The sequence below is a fragment of the Neomonachus schauinslandi genome, chromosome 14, assembly GCF_002201575.2.
Source record: "Neomonachus schauinslandi chromosome 14, ASM220157v2, whole genome shotgun sequence".
In the NCBI taxonomy this organism is placed as follows: Eukaryota; Metazoa; Chordata; class Mammalia; order Carnivora; family Phocidae; genus Neomonachus; species Neomonachus schauinslandi.
The window spans coordinates 27,576,197-27,595,976 of record NC_058416.1 but is presented as its reverse complement, the minus strand read 5'-3'; the positions used below and the strand labels follow the sequence as shown (position 1 = coordinate 27,595,976).

The following is a 19,780-nucleotide window of genomic DNA, read 5'->3' as shown; positions in this document are numbered from 1 at the left end:
ATCATCTCTAGACATTACCAAATGTCCTCTGAGGCTCAAAATCACCCCCGGCTGAGAACTAGCACTTTAGAATTACTTGACGTTATCATGAGCCTTTTTCCCAATCACATGAGCCAATATATCCCCTTCTTGGTGAAACCAGTGTGCACTGGATTTTTATCATGTGTAATGGGGAATCTTGATTAATACTCCATTCTTAATTCCCTCCCTCCCCAAGCAGCTACTTCTTTTACTATAAATCCCATTTACTTTTACCCAGATGCAAATGCAACCTATAACACTACAGCATGGCCTTGCCAATAACACTTTGTAATTACCTCAAAAGTCTTGTTTCCTCAACAAGATTATGAGTATCTCATGTGATGAGCACCTTCCCATGTATCTTACCTGCTTGTAATAGTACAGACAATGAAAAGCAGTAGGTTTTAGTACTGTTACAACGGCAAAGCCATTTGCTGCTCAATGTTAGAAACGCTATTCCCAGGTTTCATGGAAACAACTACTCTCTCAAATACTAACAAGCTATAAGTAATCTAAAATTAAATGAGAAGGGGAAATATCTTTCATGAAAATAAAACTGGAATCATTTTAGGAGTTACTGTTCATCAACCTGCATTCTAAACTAGGCAGGAAGTTTTTTGCCTCATAAAAAATACACTATGGAATCACATCATTCCCTATTTTACTTGAAAACACAGTGGTTGGTCCTCCCTGGGCTATACCCTACTTACTGCTCGTTCTTCAGAAGGTAATACTGGCCAGGGTAGAACAAAGGCAGGATCTTATCCAGGACATGAACCACTGTTCTCAAATGCCTCGACTGGACCAGAATTCCTAATAGTGAGATGCCTTCGGCACAGAACTTCTCAATGCTACGGAAAGAGACAAAGGCAATGAGCATTCAAGAAAATGATGTTCTTCCAATGAGCCATCAGCCTACTTGCTACCCAGATGATCTCAGGTCCCCAACACATGGTGCGCATAGCCAAACTTCACACAGAAATACCAGCACCAGAACTCGGGAAGTACAAAGGAACTTAACAGTTCATCTGTATTTTCACTTTACAGATGAGAATGGTGAGGTATCATGCCCAAATTCACATAATTTCCTAGTGTAGGGCCAAAATGAGAACCCAGCTTTGCAAATTTCCAGTCCAGAACACTGGCCACTACCCCATTTTGCTTCCCAAATGGTGCTTCTTCTAAGAGCCATGGGGCTCTCATTGTCTGCGCATTTCCACAAGGTATTAGAGCAAAGAGAAGATTCAAAAGTGAGTTCACGCTGTTAGTATAAACTGGCAAAATTCTTCTGAAACCAATTTGCATAAAAATTGATTTATTCTTTGACTCACTTCAGAAAATCTATCTTTAAGAAATAATCTCAAATGTGGAGAAAAATATGACACATGATCCATGTAAAGATGTACTTTTCAAAATTATTTAAAATCACAAACTCAGAGGCAAAAATGATATATGTAAATTTTGGGAAAATCCATTCAATGAGAATATTATTGCATCATTTAAAAATAATGCATATGAGGGGCACCTGGGTGGCTCAGTCGGTTAAGCATCTGGTTCTTAGTTTAGCTCAGGTCACAATCTCAGGGTCATGAGATCAAGCCCCACATGGGACTCCGTGCTCAGCATAGAGTCTCCCTAAGATTCTTTCCTTCACTCCCCCTTTGCTCCTGCCCCCCAAATAAAATAAATAAATAAAATCTTTAAAAAGAATGCATATGATGTGCAAGGGCAACATGGAAAAATTCTACTACACTGATGCCGGGGGGAGGAAAAAAAACATAAAATGTTATACTTTTGATTACAACAACTAGTAAAAAAGAATCATATAGAAGGGAAAAAACAGGGGCGCCTGGGTGGCTCAGTCATTAAGCGTCTGCCTTTAGCTCAGGTCATGATCCCAGGGTCCCGGGATCGAGCCCCACATCAGGCTCCCTGCTCAGCGGGAAGCCTGCTTCTCCCTCTCCCACTCCCCCTGCTTGTGTTCTCTCTCTCGCTGTCTCTCTCTGTCAAATAAATAAATAAAATCTTTAAAAAAAAAAAAAGAAGAAGGGAAAAAACACAGGTATGATATCACACCAAAATGTTCATTGTGCTGGAGAAGTAGAAGTAAGTGGCTCTTTCTCCCATCTTCCTACTTCTACAGTTTGATTATACTGCTTTAATTCTAGGGTAAAAAGTCATTTCAAAAGATAAAAGTAATGATGCAAAGATTATACCACAGGGAGATGTTTATAATATGAGAATGAGAAACAAAGGATATACAAAATTATACATATAACTCTAAAAAACATCAAAGGAAAAAATACTGGATAAAAAGCAAACCGGAAAAGAAAAACCCAATGTTTCATTAGGGTAAGAAAGATTCTGGGTGATTTCTCTGACTATTGTTCTCTGTTCTGTGTGATGTTATATTCATGTACAACTTATATCCCTGCATACTCTGTCCCCAACCCCAAGCACATTCATAAGATTGTTTTAAGTTAGTTCTAGTATATATACATCCCTGATGACCACGGTGGATGGAGTTCAGTCCGCAAGAGAAACACTTTATTCTCACCTTCACTCCCGTTCGGGATGCAGTAATCAGCACCAAACAGTTATGTTTGGAGAAGACCGATAGTAGTATCAGTGAATAAAGAGGTGCAGTCCCAGAACGAATACAAGACACGAGAGAAATCATGAAAGATTAAGTTCAGAGCACTACACTCAGAATCCACATGCCAGCCATTTGCTGAACAAGTTGAAAGTATTATCACTTAAGGCTCAACAAGTCAGTCTAGTACTATCATTATTCCCATCTTAGAGATGAGGAACCTGAGGTACAGGAAACTCGACCTAGCGAATGACACTTGGGTTACTGGAAAAAACGAAGAGTGCCTTCCAAAGCGCCTGTGTAACATCTCTCCTCGTCCTAGTGGATCAGTTCTACCCTCTTTCACCTGACTTTCAAATCTGTCCATCACACTTGGGCCCTACTCACCTACCTGGTCACCTCCGGTCACTCACGGGAAGCACGGGCTTCGGTCAGGAGTGCTTCCTCACCCCCCCCCCACACACACTCAGACACCTGCTGCTCCTTCCCGCGTTCATGCAGTCAAACACCTACTAGTCCAAGCTGTGGAGATACACAGATGACAGGACAATGCCCTGCCGTCAAGGAGCACACAGTGCACGAGGAGAGCGAGAGACACTATCACACTGCAATACAGTAAGGGTGCTGCTCGGAGTGCACACGTGCTGCGGGGGGACGGGGAGGGCAAGGCCCGTGGCTGAATGTTCCACACTGGGGGCACTAGTCACCTGGAGAGGGTGAGTGTCACCACTCTGCCCCCTAGCCTCGGATGCCTTCTCTACTTAAGACTCCTCTCCAAAGCTTCGCTCCTCTACGCAGGTATCCTGCCCTCATGATCTCTCCTTCCTTGAAATTCCTTCTGCTCACACTTTTGAGTGGTTCCCAAACCAGGCTGTACATCAGAATAATCTGGAGAACTGGCCCCCAGACCAATTATATCTGGATTCTCGCCCTCTTTTCCGTAGCTTTAGAATCACTCCAAACAGGACTCTAAAGAGCAGCAAGGGTGGAGAAGCACCGCTCTACAAACCTCATCCGGCCCACAATCACATCTTTAGCGCTGCCCACTACCTTCTGTCAACCAGCTCCACTAAACTGTCAACCTGAAGGCAGCTAACTAACAATTCCATGTCTCTCCCACTTCAGAGCACAAGGCCGAACACAAACAGCTGATAGGACACCCAGCATCCCACTGAAAATACATGTAATGCGAAACAAGATGTTGACATTGGGATGCTAAAGAAGTATTACAGTGAGTCTAAAATGCAAGAACCAGAAAGCATGTAGGTGAAAGAGATTTTAGAAAAACAGATAGGCTAGAAAAAATTAATACATCGTAGGAAAATGATCTTTTCCAAAACAAAAAACAAAAAAAATGATTTTTAACCAATAAGAACTCATCCATTTACTTATGGGACCAGCTACAGCTGTCAGCACTAGGGATGAAATGGGAACACAAGACAAACATGGTTCCTGAGGTTAGGACCTCACAGACGATCCCTGAGAAGACTGAACAGACAACTACAACACAGTGTGGCAAATGCTCCAGTGGAAGAAACAGTGACAGCTCTGGGCTCATGCCAGAGAGGGATGTGACCTGATCAGGCATTTCTTTCCCCTGGGCAGATTTAGCCCTTTAGTGGAGAAGCCTGAGTTGGGCTGCCATCACTTTAAACAAAATTCAATACAGATGACCAATTCTTTTTATGTGATCTCTATTCCAAGAAAGAGAAAACACCTACTGCTGACATGAACATTCCACTCTGGGGCACAGATATACTCTTCCCATAATGTATGAGGTACAAATCTGTCTTATATGAATTTGGGCAGCATTTCCCCTGGAGAAACCATTAATAAGGCTTATGATTTGGTCCTGATCACCATTAGATAGGTTTGATGGAGGCCTCAGACCTTGGGGTGTGAAAAATGAGATCTAGAATCACTGACTGAGGTTCAGCAACCCTAGGGGCTCAGCCCACACTGTACCTGTGGCCCACGGTGGTCATAGCTAAAGCCAGGTAACAGCCGATGGGCATGCCCGCCTTAACAGCCTTCAAGAGAGGATGAAACGTGGGTGACTCTGTCATGTCAGGCACAGTGCTGGAGAAGGGAACAGTTGGACAATTCTGCTGTATTCCATAATCATTTTTGTGCAGTTTTAACCTCAAGATCAAGTTCCAGGCCCACTGGTTAAATGAGGTCTCAGGTGTCTCTCCATATCGAACAATACTGGCCAAATATGAAACCTAAAACAATTATTTATTTTAAAACCACAATTAGTCACATACAAATTAAATCAGTAAGCTCACCCACCCATTTCCTTCTGTGATCAACACCCTCCTCAAAAGAGAGGACATACTACTTACCAGTACTCAAGTGTCTGCAGCACTCAATTAAAGCAATTTCTCACAACTACCACTTCTGCTTACTTGCTAGTCACTTTGTGAACCTGATCTGAGTCAGTGCAAGCAAAGGAGCAATAATACAAAGGTTGGTACACAACAAATGGTGTCATGATAAGTATGTTTTAACAACCAGCTGGAGCGTGGGAGATCATTTACAGGGTTTGTCAATTTTGGTAGTGTAAAAACTCCCACCATGGTCAGGTGCAAGCTACGAACAGGTTAACAACCTGGTTTGCAAAGCTCCTGAAAATTCAGTCCGTTCTCCTGAGCCAGGACATGCCAGCTCCAGCTTCCACTGAATTCTACAACACTGAAATGGTCATATGTAAGCTACTTCTCAAAGAAAAATCTTTATCCAACCACAGAATTCAATTTCAGGATCTTAAATTGCCAGAAATGGTCTTAGGCAATCTAAGGGTAAATACTGTAACTTTATCCGCCCGGGCCACTTACAAAAAAGATGTTCTCAGTATAGAAGAAAAGGAAATACCTGCTTCATACTTTCAGAAAGAAGCCCGGCATATGGCTTCTGTGCAAGGTATTTCTGGTACGCTTCAAGAATCATTAAAGCCACTTCAGCATGGACTGCTTGATCCAGATGAAGGGTACCCTTTCAAAGAGAAAAATAATCACAAACAAGCCACCTTGATTTTTTTTTTTAACATGCCCTTGAACAAAAAGACTAGGAAAAATAGTAAAAAAGGATCTTGGATGTAGAACTTAAGCATTCCAAAAATGACATCCCCTAACAATTAAGTTATAAAATGACAACAGGAAAAAACCCTGAAATCTTAAAGAACCATTAATTGCACTTAGATAGGTTTGAACCTGACTCATCTTGGACCCCAGGTATATCTTTGAATGTAACTCCCCCACCCTAGAAGTTCTATAAAGTCTTTGGGTTACAACTTTAAGGGCATTGCCACAAACCGGGAAATTGTTCAAGTATTATTAAACAGGAAAATATTTAATAAATTAAGTCTATATTCCCTTTCATTATTCTATCATCAGTGAAAATATAGAAGATACTCAACAACACGGGGCACCCAGGTGGTTCAGTCAGTTAAGCGTCTTACTCTTGATTTTGGCTCAAGTCATGATCTCAGGGTCTCTGCTTCAGATTCTCTCTTCCTCTCCCTCTATCCACTGCCCCACACCACCCCCCCATCACACACGTGTGCACTCTCTAAATAAATAAATAAATAATAAATAAACCTTAAAAAAAAAGATAACAACACAGATAAAATATTCCTTCAGGAGCTTGAAGTTGCCTATCGAATTTCCTATCCAATCTTCCTTTGCAACCTGAAGAAATACATTTCTTAATCCTTTAACGGAAGATGACTTTCCTAACTAATGAAGGATCGTGGAGACTCTCACAGGGAAGTCTTCACACAGCCAGCTGGGAGAGGAAGGGCTGAGGGGAGGGGGGTTCTACTCACAAATCAGAGAACGTGAAGATGAAAATTAGCCTCCTATAGCTCTCACCCATCCGCACTGGAGTGGGAGAAGCTCCAAATGGACCCAGGGGCAGACCCAGGTGGCTAGGGACACCCAGGGAGAAAAGCTGCCTGGTTCCAGTTTTCTCATCTGTACAACAGGGGTCACGTACATGGAAACCTCACAAGACGGCTATGAGGACTAAATGATTTGCTGAGAATAAAAGCTGGCAGACAGAGAGGGCTGAGTTCTCTCCCATTTTCCCTGTATAATACCAAAACATTTTGATCTAGGAGCTAACTAATAAGGTCTAGGGTAAAGAGGAAGGAAAGCTGTTTTTTGTTTTTTTTTTAAAGATTTTATTTGACAGAGACACAGCGAGAGAGGGAACACAGCAGGGGGAGTGGGAGAGGGAGAAGCAGGCTTCCCGCTGAACACGGAGCCCGATGCGGGGCTCGATCCCAGGACCCTGGGATCATGACCTGAGCCAAAGGCAGACACTTAACAACTGAACCACCCAGGTGCCCCAAGAGGAAGGAAAGTTTTAATAGTCAAAATCATTGACATGGCATCTTTGGAGACATATGATAGGTAGCAAACTCTCAATAATAATAAGCTATTATTAACAAAGCTATTAATAAACTATTATTAACAAAAACTACCACCGCTGAGTACTTAATGTGCACCAAGAATTGTCCTAAATGTTCTGCACGTCCTAACTTGCTGAATCCTTACAACAACCCTACAAGGTAAGCGTGTTAGTATCAATGCTGATGGATGACCAACTGAAGCCCTGAGAGTTCAGATGCATTCGGGGTCATGCATCCAGGAGGTGGCAGAGCTGGGAAGAGAACCCAGGCTTGCAGCCTGCTTAGAGTGCCGGCTCTTAGCCAATGCACAGTGTTTTAGGAGACAAATGTGGCAGTGACAAGCAAGACAAAATGCAGGAGGAAGAGAGACCAGAGTCAGGAGGGGCAAGCAGGAAGAACTGCAGTAAACAGCTAGAGATAACACAACAGATACAAACAGTCTTAGGAAAAAGAGAAGTTTCACTGTGGAACAATTTATCTTCATGTAAAGGATGGTCACTCTGCAAAATAGAATTAAAGAAAAGATCCTAAACTCTGACACAGCTAAGAGAATTTGCAGACCTTGCAAATGATAATTGGAAATGTTTATGTTTTGAGAAAATGCTTCTTTAAAACTGATGTGTATAGAACCTCCAGTCTCTAGAGAATGGTTTTAACACATACCTGTTCACCAAATCCCCAATTGAGTCCTTCTAGAATAACGCAGGCCAATTTATTCTTCACCATTGCCAGGTTATAATTCAATAACCAATCCCGAATCACAGCTCTCTCAGAGGCAGACGGTCGCCAGAGATACAAAGGCAGTTCTTTAAACAAGTATAAAGAAACCTTATTTAAAAGAAAATGATGATAATTAAGATCGAAACTTAAGGACAATCCTGTAATTACTATATTATTATTAAACTGCTTGCAAAAATTTTTTCCAAAAGGAAGAGGGGTTTTGTTTGATTTTTAGACAAATGAAATGAACATCATGGACAACCAAATAAAATAAATATTAAAACTAATGATACACCAAAAGCACATTTTGCTACCCTTTGTAAAGGTCAACAATCTTTTATTTATATATAAATTGATATACTTCCATTTAAGAAAACCATTTAAGAATACCAAGGCCCAAATTTAAAGCCATGATAAATGAGGAGATGGTCATTCATTTTACAAAAAGCGTTAGCACTTTCGATAATTATTTAAATAAACAAAAAACAGAAATAGACTCAAATACAGAGAACAAACTGGTAGTTGCCAGAGGGGAGGGGAGTAAGGGGATGGGTGAAAAAGGTACAAACTTCCAGTTATACAATAAATAAGTCACAGGGATGAGAAGTACAGCATAGGGATTACGTTCAATAATATTGTCATCACTTTGTATAGTGACAGATGGTGACCACACTTATCGTGGTGAGCATTTCATAATGCATGCAACTGTCGAATCACTATGCTGTACACCTGAAACGAATATAATATTGCATGTCAACTATAAAAAAATTATTATTTCTTCTGTGGCATTTAAAAAGATATTTCTGTTAGCTTCCAAGCAATCTGGGGAGGAGGGACAAGGAGTGGATGGAGGTGAAGAGGAAACAAGATCAACCAAGAGTTGGTAACTGTTGAAGCTGGATGATGGGTACACAGGGATCCATTACCCTATTCTTTTACACAGATTTGAAAGATTCTATAATAAAAAGTTTTTTAAAACCTGTTTACAAAAAGTCTATAGCATCACTTTCTGAATAACATACCCATGTGTGCAAATTAAGATAAATCTGGGTTCACTCAATAGTTTGCTTTAAGGGAGACTGATCAGAAGAGCAATTCATTTTACAATGTCTGGAACAGTGCTATCCAATGGAAACATAATGCAAGCTACATATGTAATTTTAATTTTTCTAACAGCCACATTTTTTAAGAGTTAAATGAAACAAGTAACTTTAATAATATATTTCATTTAATCCAATACATCCAATACATTATCAACATGTAATCATTACACAAAACTGTGACATGTTACATACTTTTTGTTCATATGAAGTCTTTGAAACCCAGTGAGTACTTTACACTTACAGTACATCTCAATTTGGACTAGCCACCTTTTAAGGACTCTATAGTTACATGTACCTAGTGGCTACAGCATTGGACAACGCAAATCTAGAACATACATACTAGTTTTTTTCAGGTTCCTGCACTGCTCCCAATGAAAGGCAAAACAAAATGTGAAAGAACAACAGAAACAATAAATTTTAAAAAAACCTTTCCTTTCCTTTGTGTGTGTGCACTCACATAGTTAAATTTTCATGAGGATTTGTTAATAAAGGTCTTGAATATTCTGAATAAAATGGTAAAATGGTAATTTTAAAGATGGAAAAATCCTACTTTACCCTGTGAGAATCTGAGAGAAAGGGCAAAACAATGAGTACAGCAATGAGATCTGTCCAGAAAAACATCTATCCCAGCTAGATAAAATAATGGTATAGCATGTGTCTGTCCACCAAGAATCAAAGTGTGGCTATCATGAAAGGCCCTAGGGACATTAAAAGGTTAACAAGGGAATATTACCAACAACTTTATGCCAATAAATTCAACTAGTTAGATGAAACGGGAAAATGCCTTTAAAAACATAACTTACCAAAACTAAGGAAAAACAAAAATCTGGACAGCTCTATATTTGTTTTAAAAATGCAAATTGTGGGGCGCCTGGGTGGCTCAGTTGGTTAAGCGACTGCCTTCGGCTCAGGTCATGATCCTGGAGTCCCGGGATCGAGTCCCGCATCGGGCTCCCTGCTCGGCGGGGAGTCTGCTTCTCCCTCTGACCCTCCCCCCTCTCATGTGCTCTCTCTCTCAGTCTCTCTCTCTCAAAATAAATAAATAAAATCTTTAAAAAAAAAATAAAAATGCAAATTGTTATCAAAGGGTTTTCTACAGAGAAAACTCTAGGGCCAGATGATTTCACTGGTAAACTCCATCAAACAGTCAAGTTAGAATTAATGGCAATCTTAAAAAACTCTTAAAAATGGAAGAGGAAAGAATGCTTCCCAACTCATATGAGGCCGATATAATCCTAAAATCAAAACCTAACAAAGACATAACAATAAGATATAGATCAATATCCTCATAAATATACATGTAAAAATCCTCAACAAAAAATATTATCAAACTGAATCTATCAACATATATCAAGAATAATACACCATGATCAAGTGGCTTTTATTCCAGGAAACAATAATGGTTCAACATTTGAAAACTAGAACAGTTTAGAGCCCACAGATCACTTCCAGGCTCTGGGGCTACATCTGATTCCTGATAACCCCAAGGTGACAACAAAAATATTCAAAGCTATCCTATTCATCTAAAGGCAGAGAGGGTTTGAACAACTTACTCCAAAAATGTCAGCAAGTTCCCAGAGCACAAAGGAACTATAAGTATAAACAGAGAATGGAGGCCTTTTAGAAGATGTGCTAAAAACCTTATGGTCCCAATTTTTACAGTTAAGTTAAACATATCTCTGGGCACAGTTTACTACTTGAACTATTATGACCAAATTTAAAATACAGGTGTAGCCCAAACCAGAAAAACACTTAAGAGAAAATGGTGATGAGCTCAACCAAATGGAAAGAATCTTGTGACCCCCTATGTATATTTCTTTGGGACTCATCCCATCAGATAATCACTCAAAACTGAACAACTAAAACCATGCTCCTGTATATTGCATATAAAAGGCCTTTCATCTCAACATAATCATATCACAGTGGGATACAATGCTTTTCTCTGAAGTACTGCTGCCACATAGAAAACAGTATGGTGGTGCCTCAAAAAATGAAAAATAGAATTACCCTATGTTCCAGCAATTCTACTTCTGGGCATATCCCCCAAAGAATGGAAAGCACAGTCTCAAGAGATAGCTGTATACTCATGTTCGTAGCAGCATTATTCACAGCAGCCAAAGGGAAGAAGCAATCCGAGTGCCCATCAACAGATGAACAGATAAATAAAATGTGGTCTATACTTACAATAGAATATTATTCTGGCTTAAAAAGGCAGGAAATTCTGACACATGCTATGACATGCACAAACATTGAGGACAAAATGTTAAATGAAGTAAGCCAATCACAAAAGGATAAATACTGGATGGCTTCATTTATATGAGGTACCTAGAGTAGTCAAACTCAGAGAGAGAGAAAGTAGAATGTTGGTTGCCAGGGCTGGAGAGTGGAGGACGGAGGGAATGGGGACTTACTGTTTAATCAGTACTGAGTTAGTTTTGCAAGATGAAAAGAGTTCTAGAGATGGATGATGGTGACGGTAGACAGCAAAACAATGTGAATGTACCTAATGTCACTGAACTTAAAAAGGGTTAAAATGGCATATTTTTATGCTGTGTATAATTTACCACCATTAAATTTTTTAATGTAAAAAAAGTACCATGTACTCTTCCAAGGAAAGCATGATATATCATTTATCCTTCATTTAGAAACAGTATGTCTCATGAACCAATCTTTCACTGGAATTTGCCCACTTTTGAATGTGGTGAAGTAATGACAGTTATCAGTCATCTATCCTACAGGGATAATGCAGTGACTATAAGACAGAAGGGCCCTTTTCAAATACCTTACAGAAAAGTACTTTAAATGTTCCTCTTCAAGTTATAACACGTGAATACCTGCCATGTGAAAAATTCACACATTATAGCCTTCTTATAGATGACGAAAAAGATCTTCATTAAGTGTATGTTTTTAAAAATGGCACATCAGGGGCGCCTGGGTGGCTCAGTTGGTTAAGTGTCTGCCTTCAGCTCAGGTCATGATCCCAGGGTCCTGGGATAGAGTCCTGCATCGGGCTCCCTGATCCACGGGGAGCCTGCTTCTCCCTCTGCCTGCTGCTCCCCCTGCTTATGCTCTCTCTCTGACAAATAAATGAATAAAATCTTTAACAAATAAATAAATAAATAAAATGGCACATCCATACAATGGAATATTTGGCCATTAAAAGGCGTAAAGTGCTGACTCATGCTACAACATGGATGAACCTGAAAAACATTATGCTAAGTAAAAGAAGCCAGTCACAGACCACATATTGTATAATTCTGTTTGTATAAAATGTCCAGAAGAGTCAAATCTATAGAGACAGAATGTAGATTAGTGATGGCTTAGGGCTGCAGGGGTTGGAGGGACAGCTGGAGGGACAGAGTGTAATAGCTAAAGAGTTTGTGGTTTCTTTCTGAGGTAATGAAAATGTTCTAAAATTGAGAGTGGTGATGGTTGCACAACTCTGAAAATATACTAAAACACCATTGACTTACATGCTTTAAATAGATGAACTGTATGGCATGTGAATTGTATCACAACACACCTGTTTTTAACATCGACAAAAATTACAAAAGGGATTGTGACAAATGACAGAAATAAACTATATGTGTCTTGTTCAACTTAAATGACCACTTTTAATTCTGCTTTTGGCTGATGTAAATAGGGCCATCCTTCTTAATCAGGGTTGTTTTCTTCCAAGTATAAAATATAAAAATTATGACAGCCAAACAAACTTTGAAGTGCAAACTGTTATTAACTATAGACTACAATTAAAAGAAAACCCTGTTATTGAGGGAGGTGGGAAAGTCACTTGGAGGAGATTAAAGAGAAACAATCACAGCTTTTTGTACGAAGCCGCTAACCCCAAGCAGGCCTGGTGAATGGCAGAGCCTGGGACACAGTACGTGCTCTCTTCATCCGGCTGCGCCCGTGACTCAGTCATTCCCAACAACCTATTTTTCTCATTGCTCCATGAATGCAGAATTTAACAGAACAAAAAAAGCAAAACAAACAAAATCAGTGCTCTTACCATTCCCACCTGGTCAATGGTGTCTTGAACTCGATCCAAAATGATAGAAATTATCTCAGGGTGAACAGCTGTGATGGCCCCTAAGAGCTCTCGACCAACCTTTGAAAAAGTCTCTCTGGTAGACAGGGTGACATAAGATACCTAAAAGTGGGAGGAGGTGGAGATTGCACTTTCGGTCAATTACCAGTCAAAACACAGTTCCATAATTCATTTAGGATGCTTTCAAGTAAAGGAGAAAGAATCTCACACTGAGCCTAGGGTCACACCATGTTCAAGAAAGATGTCAGACCTTCGGAGGGCAAACTGTCTACCCTGAGGCTGTGAGTCAGGAGGGGCAGGGAAGCAACTATGTAAAAATGACTCCAAGTTCCCCAAGTCTGTCTGTAGCTATAAAATAGGCCTTTTGGTGTAAAAACTTCTTTAAAATTGAGAAAATTGCTAAAATGATGAAAATCAGAATGCATTTCATAGAAATACCTATTCTCTCCTACAAAATAAGATCCTCAATGACAAGAGCTTCTAAAATAGCAACTTAAACAACGTATTCCAAAGCACAGGCTGCAATCCACTGATGCCAAAGCAAGCAGATTTTTTTTTTAAAATACAAGGGAACAGAACAGAAAAATAACAACAGAATAGAAAAAGGTGAGAGTGCATCTCAGTAAGATTAAGTATTGCTTCAATTTCATACATGTATACACACACACACACATACATGGACACACACAAGCAGAATCAGAATGTAATAAACAATGTAACTTTTACTGTGAGTACTGGCCAAAACCCTTGAAACATTCAAGAGCACAAATGTTACTTTCATAAAAGACCTTGTTCTAGAACGCCACTTACTGTATATGAAAACAGTCCTACCCCCCACCCCCTGCAATATTCTCATACCATGAAGACAGTCTGGAATTCCAGATGGATTTAGGCCTTAACTTCATGCATAAGTACAAAATACAAATATAAGAATAGCCTAATATTTGATCCTGGAAAAGAACTTTAGATCATCCAGGTCTATCATTTTCAAACTGGAGTACTGGGGAGAAGGTAATAAACTCAGATAATCTTCCTCAAACATAATTTTACTTTTAAGTTTACTTGAATAGTTTGGAAGAAATATTTTTTAATGAAGATAAACAGATAAATTACAACCTAAATGGAAAATATTCATCTTTTTAAATATATGGGTTATGTCTCTAGACACTCAGGGTCCAGAGTCCACTCTCATCCTCCCTTAGGGATGGCTCAGTGAAAAGACGAAGAAGGCAAGGATCTCATCCCAGCCTGTCATTTTATAGCTGAGGAAGCTGAGCCCAGAGTGGTGGGGCACCTTTCCGGCTGTGAGATGGGCAATTGCTAGCAGAGTTAAAACAAACCCAGGTCTTCTACCTGAGCGTCAGTACTCTTTCCACCATCTCATTTAAACTGGCTTGGAAGGGGCGCCTGGGTGGCTCAGTTAGGCGTCTGACTCTTGATTTTAGCTCAGGTCATGATCTCAGGGTTGTGGCATCGAGACCCGTATCGGGGCTCCGAGGTCACTGGGGAGTCGGCTTGAGATTCTCTCTCCCTCACCCTCTGCCCCTCCCCCCACTTGCACAGTCAATAAATTTAATTAATTAATTAATTAATTAAAATCTTTTAAAAAACACAGAAATACACTGGCTTGGAAGCCAGGCCCCCGTGTTACTGGCAGTGTTGTGGGGCAAAGGGCAACAGACAGTGTTAACACCCAAGTGTCAGGCTGTGTCATCAGACTCTATTCCTCACCAAAACTCACGCATCAAATGTCAAGAGACAGCAGGGGGAAATGGAATGAGTATGATTCATATTTTCAATACTCCTTACAGCAAAATGATATTCCTTTGATTTTCTATCTCCTTCCATGAGTGTGGACAGTACAAGTTCGTCACATTTTTTTGGTAAAGGAATCCCAAAAGAATCAATGCACAGATAATCCCCAAGAACACATTTTTTAGCTGATTTCTAAAACTTAATATTCTAACCTCATATATCTCCAGAACAATAATTTTTATGAAGTCTTCATCCACATTGGTTCTTCTGGCCTGAGCCATCTGAGCAAATGTAGTCAGAAGGCAAATCTCTTCTGAGCTGTTCATGGAAGACAGACACTTCTCAAAGTTCACAAAGTGTTCTGGGTCTGCAAGTTCAGGGCAAGAAAATTAAAATAGGGAAAGAATGAAGATATATCACTTTTAATCACTCTTCCAGAGAGAAAGAAGATATAAAATTAAAAGATATTTAGAAATATTTAAGATTCTTTGTTCCAGAATGGATTTCTACAGGCTTCGGGGAAAAAGGCAGGGACAAGATGAAATTCCAACTCTACATATAATGTAGCCTCAGATGTGACACTTAACATCCCCAATTCTCAGTTTCTCTATCTGCCTTAAAAGGTTGTTGAAAATTAAATGACACTAGTGACTAGTGAAGGGTTTTGTCACTGGGTGAGACCCCTTCAAAGACACACTTGAAACAACTTAGTAACTGTCAGCCAAATGACTGATGATGACCTTACTGATGAAAACTGCTATGACTAGCAAAGCACTCAGCACAAACACAGCATTCATTCCAAACAAAAGAGATTTTCTTATAAATGAAAATCTGGGGCGAGAAATTAGTTATTACCATGAAAGCAATACTGCTAAATGTGATAAACAGTACACAGTGTGTTCGTTCTACCAACTTCTCAGAAGATACAATGTAAGCAGTATTACATTTTGTCACGAGCGGGCACAACTGACAAACAGCTTTGGGATCCGTGACAGAAAACTAAATGCCACAAAGGCAAAGATAGAGAGGAAAGATTAAAAAAAAAAAAAAAAAAAGTCTGTTTAAAAAATATATTCCCCTGATGGAATTTTCACAGTAAGAAGGCAGTAAGTCTACACTTCTTTCCATGTGTTTACACATTTGAGAAATCAAAGGTAGTCCATCAAATGTCCTGTATTTTCAAAATAATTCCATGGGGGCATTTACAACCCAATTTTCATTTCCCATCCCCGAGCTGGGATCATAACAAGTTACTACCCAGAGCATTTCAAAAATAATGAAAACTGGAATTAGCATTCTAATATATCAAAACAATAAAGCAATCCTTCGAATTTCAAAATCATTACATGTGAGTACACAGAGTAAAATACTCTCTTAGTCCTTCTAAAAATGAAAAGAACAAAGCCATGAAGAGCAAAGGCACACAGGGTAGGAAAAAATCTATCTGCACACTTTAGCCAGGCTGTACCTTGGAGCTGCTTCTTGCACTCAGCAGGCGGGAGAGTGATGCAGAGCTTCTCCAGATTCCCACTCTCCACCTGGTGCATGAGGTAGAAGAGCTTCCAGAGCATCTGGACTGACAGCGTCCCAAAGGGCATTTCCGACATAAACAGCCAAATGCCAAGTCTGCGTGTTTTAAAGAGTAGGAATAGTTTCATGTATCAGTCACCTTCACCACACTGAGAAAGCAGGCAGACCTGCTTTGGTAGGAAAAAAAAGTTCTTAAATCACAACACATCCATTTTTCTAACATGCTTCGGCCATCAACGCCTCAAGGACGGGTAAGAGTAACAGCAATACTCACACAGCACTTTGTCTGTGCCAGGCACTGTTCTAATCACCCTGCCATACAGATCATCTCACTCCGTCCTCACTAAATCCAAGGCAAGTATTATTGATACTCTCCCCAATTTACCCATAAGGCTACTCAGGCACAGAAAGGGTAGTAAGAGGCAGAGCTGTGTTTTGAACCAAAGATCTTTTTAAGGCCTGGGTGACAGAGAGGCGCTTAGATGTGGATGTATGTGTCCGAGCCTGTGTGCAGGTACGAGTGTGCACACAGACACACGTGCAATGAGCGGGAGGAGAATCAGAAACCCTCCAGGGACTCCCTACTCATCAGCAAATGAAATTCACACTCCTCGGCCCCACGTTCAAAGGCTTCCACTATACAGCTCAGACCCACGTTTCTAACCAGAGCCCTCGCTGCGTTCAGAGTATGAGACGACTCCTGGACAAGCCGGGTGAGAACCTCGCACCTCCAACCTGCCATTCCCCACTTGGGAGGCCCTCCTCTGACTTCCTCCAGCACTATTACAGAACTCCATCCATACCTGACTTTGGCAATATCATACCCTTTATCGGTGGTTCTCACACCAGAGTGGGCAGAAAAATCACAGGAGACTATTCTAGGGGGGGAGGAATGAGTAAGGGACAGGCGGCGGCTAGGTAAGGAGAGATAAATAGGGGGCTACGTGATCAGGCTCACAGAAATCCCAAAAATGTGGAGGTGTGGGGGAAACCAGAGATAAGGGAACAAACCAGACCACCCTGCCCTAGGCCTGTGGGGTGGGTGTCTTTTTCATGATAATCACTTGTGACCAACAAAGAATAACCAGACCCTAAAAAGGAAGTAAGCCACTGAAGGTGTTATTTCTAGTCCTTGCTCAATGGTGGTATCAATAGAGATGTTAAAAGAATTTAAGTTCCCTGGTTAGCTTTCTACAAAAGACCAATCCTAAAGGCCCTCAGTGGCAACCCTGTAGGGATCCCTTTCACTCTTGAGAGCTTTTTCTATATCTTCACTTAATGAACTTCTATCGCTTTACTCACAAAAATAAAATAAAATAAAACCACTGGGAAACTTTGTGGAAAATGCAGAGTCCAAGGCCTGCCTACAGAGATCCTGACTTTGTAGGTCACAGCTTGGGCCCAAGAATTTGCAGCTTCTAGTCATCCCGGTTGACTCAGACTCAAGTGCTCCTTAAACCACACAGTGAGAAATGCCTCAGGTTGCTGTAATTTACGTACACATACAAACCACAACAATCTGAGAGCAGAAACCAGGTTTTGTTTATCTTTGAATAAACCACAATGTAACCTAGAGTCTTATATTTTAATTATCTACTACCTAAACCAGTATCTTGCAATCAGCACTCAGTAAATGCTCATTAACATTTGGTTATGTGAATTTTATCTCAAAAAAATCTTGAAAAAAATAGGGAGGCACTCAAAACTGTTGCTCTATTTTGGACAAACCTACAAACTGACCGATTACAAACAAAGCTTATTAAAAGAAAAAGAAATTAAAGTACATGCCTGACCCACATCTATGGGGCATCACGCTGCTAGTGGCCCAAACCACCATTGACCTAGATTCTGAAAAGCAATAGCTAGACTCCTGAGCAAAGGTTGAAGAAACTGTTCAGTTCAGTTGGGCCAAGCTTCTGTCTTATTATATAATTATCCCTAACACCTCACATAGGACCTGACACTCTTGTATAACTTATCCCAAAACAGCGAGAGGGACTTGCAGAGGCCTTAAAAGTAATGTCACAGGACTGTGTATTTCAGGATACGAAATTCCCCATATGAAAGATAGGCAGTAAGTCTGGCTTACGTTTTTACTGTCTTTTGGTTTTGTTTTGCTTCAGGTTCGGGGATAACCACTGTTAGAAATTTCTATTGGAGTGCCAAATAAATTTAAATGTCATGGCTTTAAACATCTGATTCTCATGTAATCTCTTTCCTAAGATAAGTTATACTCAAGAATAACAGTTCTTGATATTTTAAAGTTTAAAATGATTATCACCTTTGTGAATTACATGTATAATTACAGGACAGTTCCCAGCTCAGACTCTAGGAGGGGTAACTATGGTGAGAGCTTTCCATCTCAGCTAAGCGGCCACAATGATGAGTGACAGATCAGAGACAGGAGACTATTCCTGACCCCCAGCAGGGTTCTGCACAGGATCCAGTGCACCTCATGAGACCACCAAATTTATGGACAACATAGTAATGAGTAAACAACCTAGTGTAACGAGTAAAGATCAATTTCTAAGCCCAAGTTCTATTTATCTTAGACCCATGCCTTCTGAGTGCCTAAAAGTGCTTAAGACTTAGTCAAGGAGTTCTGCTATTTCTCTAAGAGAGCAGTTTTTCTATTCTTCATCTGAAACCACAAAAGAACCACCACCACTTACATCTAAAAGATCCTTCATGACTTAAAAAGTATTTCCATGTATTACTGCATTTCATCCTGGGATCATATCCATGAGGTCAATGGAACAGGGAGAATCATTACCATCACCTCCATTTTATAAATGAAGACAGTGAGAAGACAAGACTAGGTGACTTGCCCAAGGTGGCAAGACTCAAAGCCACTACACAACACACAATAAATACGGGCTGAAGCTGAGAGGCCCAGGCAAGAGGGAGCAGCGACAACTCAGAAGGAGGCAACGGTGGGGAGAGCCAGCAGTTCGTGAGTGCGCTGGAGGCCGCGTCCCCCAGCAGAGGGCACAGTGCTTGGCAGAACTTGCTCCTACACTTGGCCAGATACTCAGGGAAGACAGTGCAGGAGGCACCACTGTGCCCCTGCCTCTGCCCCAAGAGCACCCTGGGCTATAAGCAGCAACAAAGACAACATGATCAGGAGACAGCATTTACACAGCCAAGACAGGGGACCAGGACCCGCGAGAATCCTCACAGTAAGACAACTTCAACAATAAAATGGGCAAATCAGGGGCGCCTGGGGGGCTCAGTTGTTAAGCGTCGTCTGCCTTCAGCTCAGGTCATGATCCCGGAGTCCTGGGATCGAGCCCTGCATTGGGCTCCCTGCTCAGCGGGAAGCCTGCTTCTCCCTCTCCCAGTCCCTCTGCTTGTGTTCCCTCTCTCGCTGCATCTCTCTCTGTCAAATAAATAAATAAAATCTTTAAAAAAAAGGGGGGGGGGCAAATCATTTGTACTATGCACTGAGCACCTAATCTGCCTCACTTAGGCACTGAGACAGGTGGGAAATAGAATTCACACCTTGTTCAAGGCTACCCTAAAAGTTCAGGGATGGCAAAACTTGAAATATCAGAATTGGGTTATTTTAAGATTGAAAGAAACCTTAAAAAGAGCAT

The 19,780-nt window shown here is 40.6% G+C and overlaps 1 protein-coding gene across 1 annotated transcript in view; it reads right to left on the bottom strand.

Moving 5' to 3' along the window:
• Positions 1–19,780, bottom strand: part of EPG5 (ectopic P-granules autophagy protein 5 homolog) — a 103,298-nt gene that overhangs the window by 57,329 nt on the left and 26,189 nt on the right. Inside the window, exons 11-17 of the mRNA XM_044921256.1 lie at positions 16,123–16,280; positions 14,867–15,021; positions 12,861–13,001; positions 7,692–7,856; positions 5,489–5,608; positions 4,580–4,839; positions 732–872 (exon numbers count right to left, since the gene is read on the bottom strand). Coding sequence (XP_044777191.1) covers positions 732–872; positions 4,580–4,839; positions 5,489–5,608; positions 7,692–7,856; positions 12,861–13,001; positions 14,867–15,021; positions 16,123–16,280 — 1,140 coding nt within the window. The remainder of the gene's footprint in view (positions 1–731; positions 873–4,579; positions 4,840–5,488; positions 5,609–7,691; positions 7,857–12,860; positions 13,002–14,866; positions 15,022–16,122; positions 16,281–19,780) is intronic.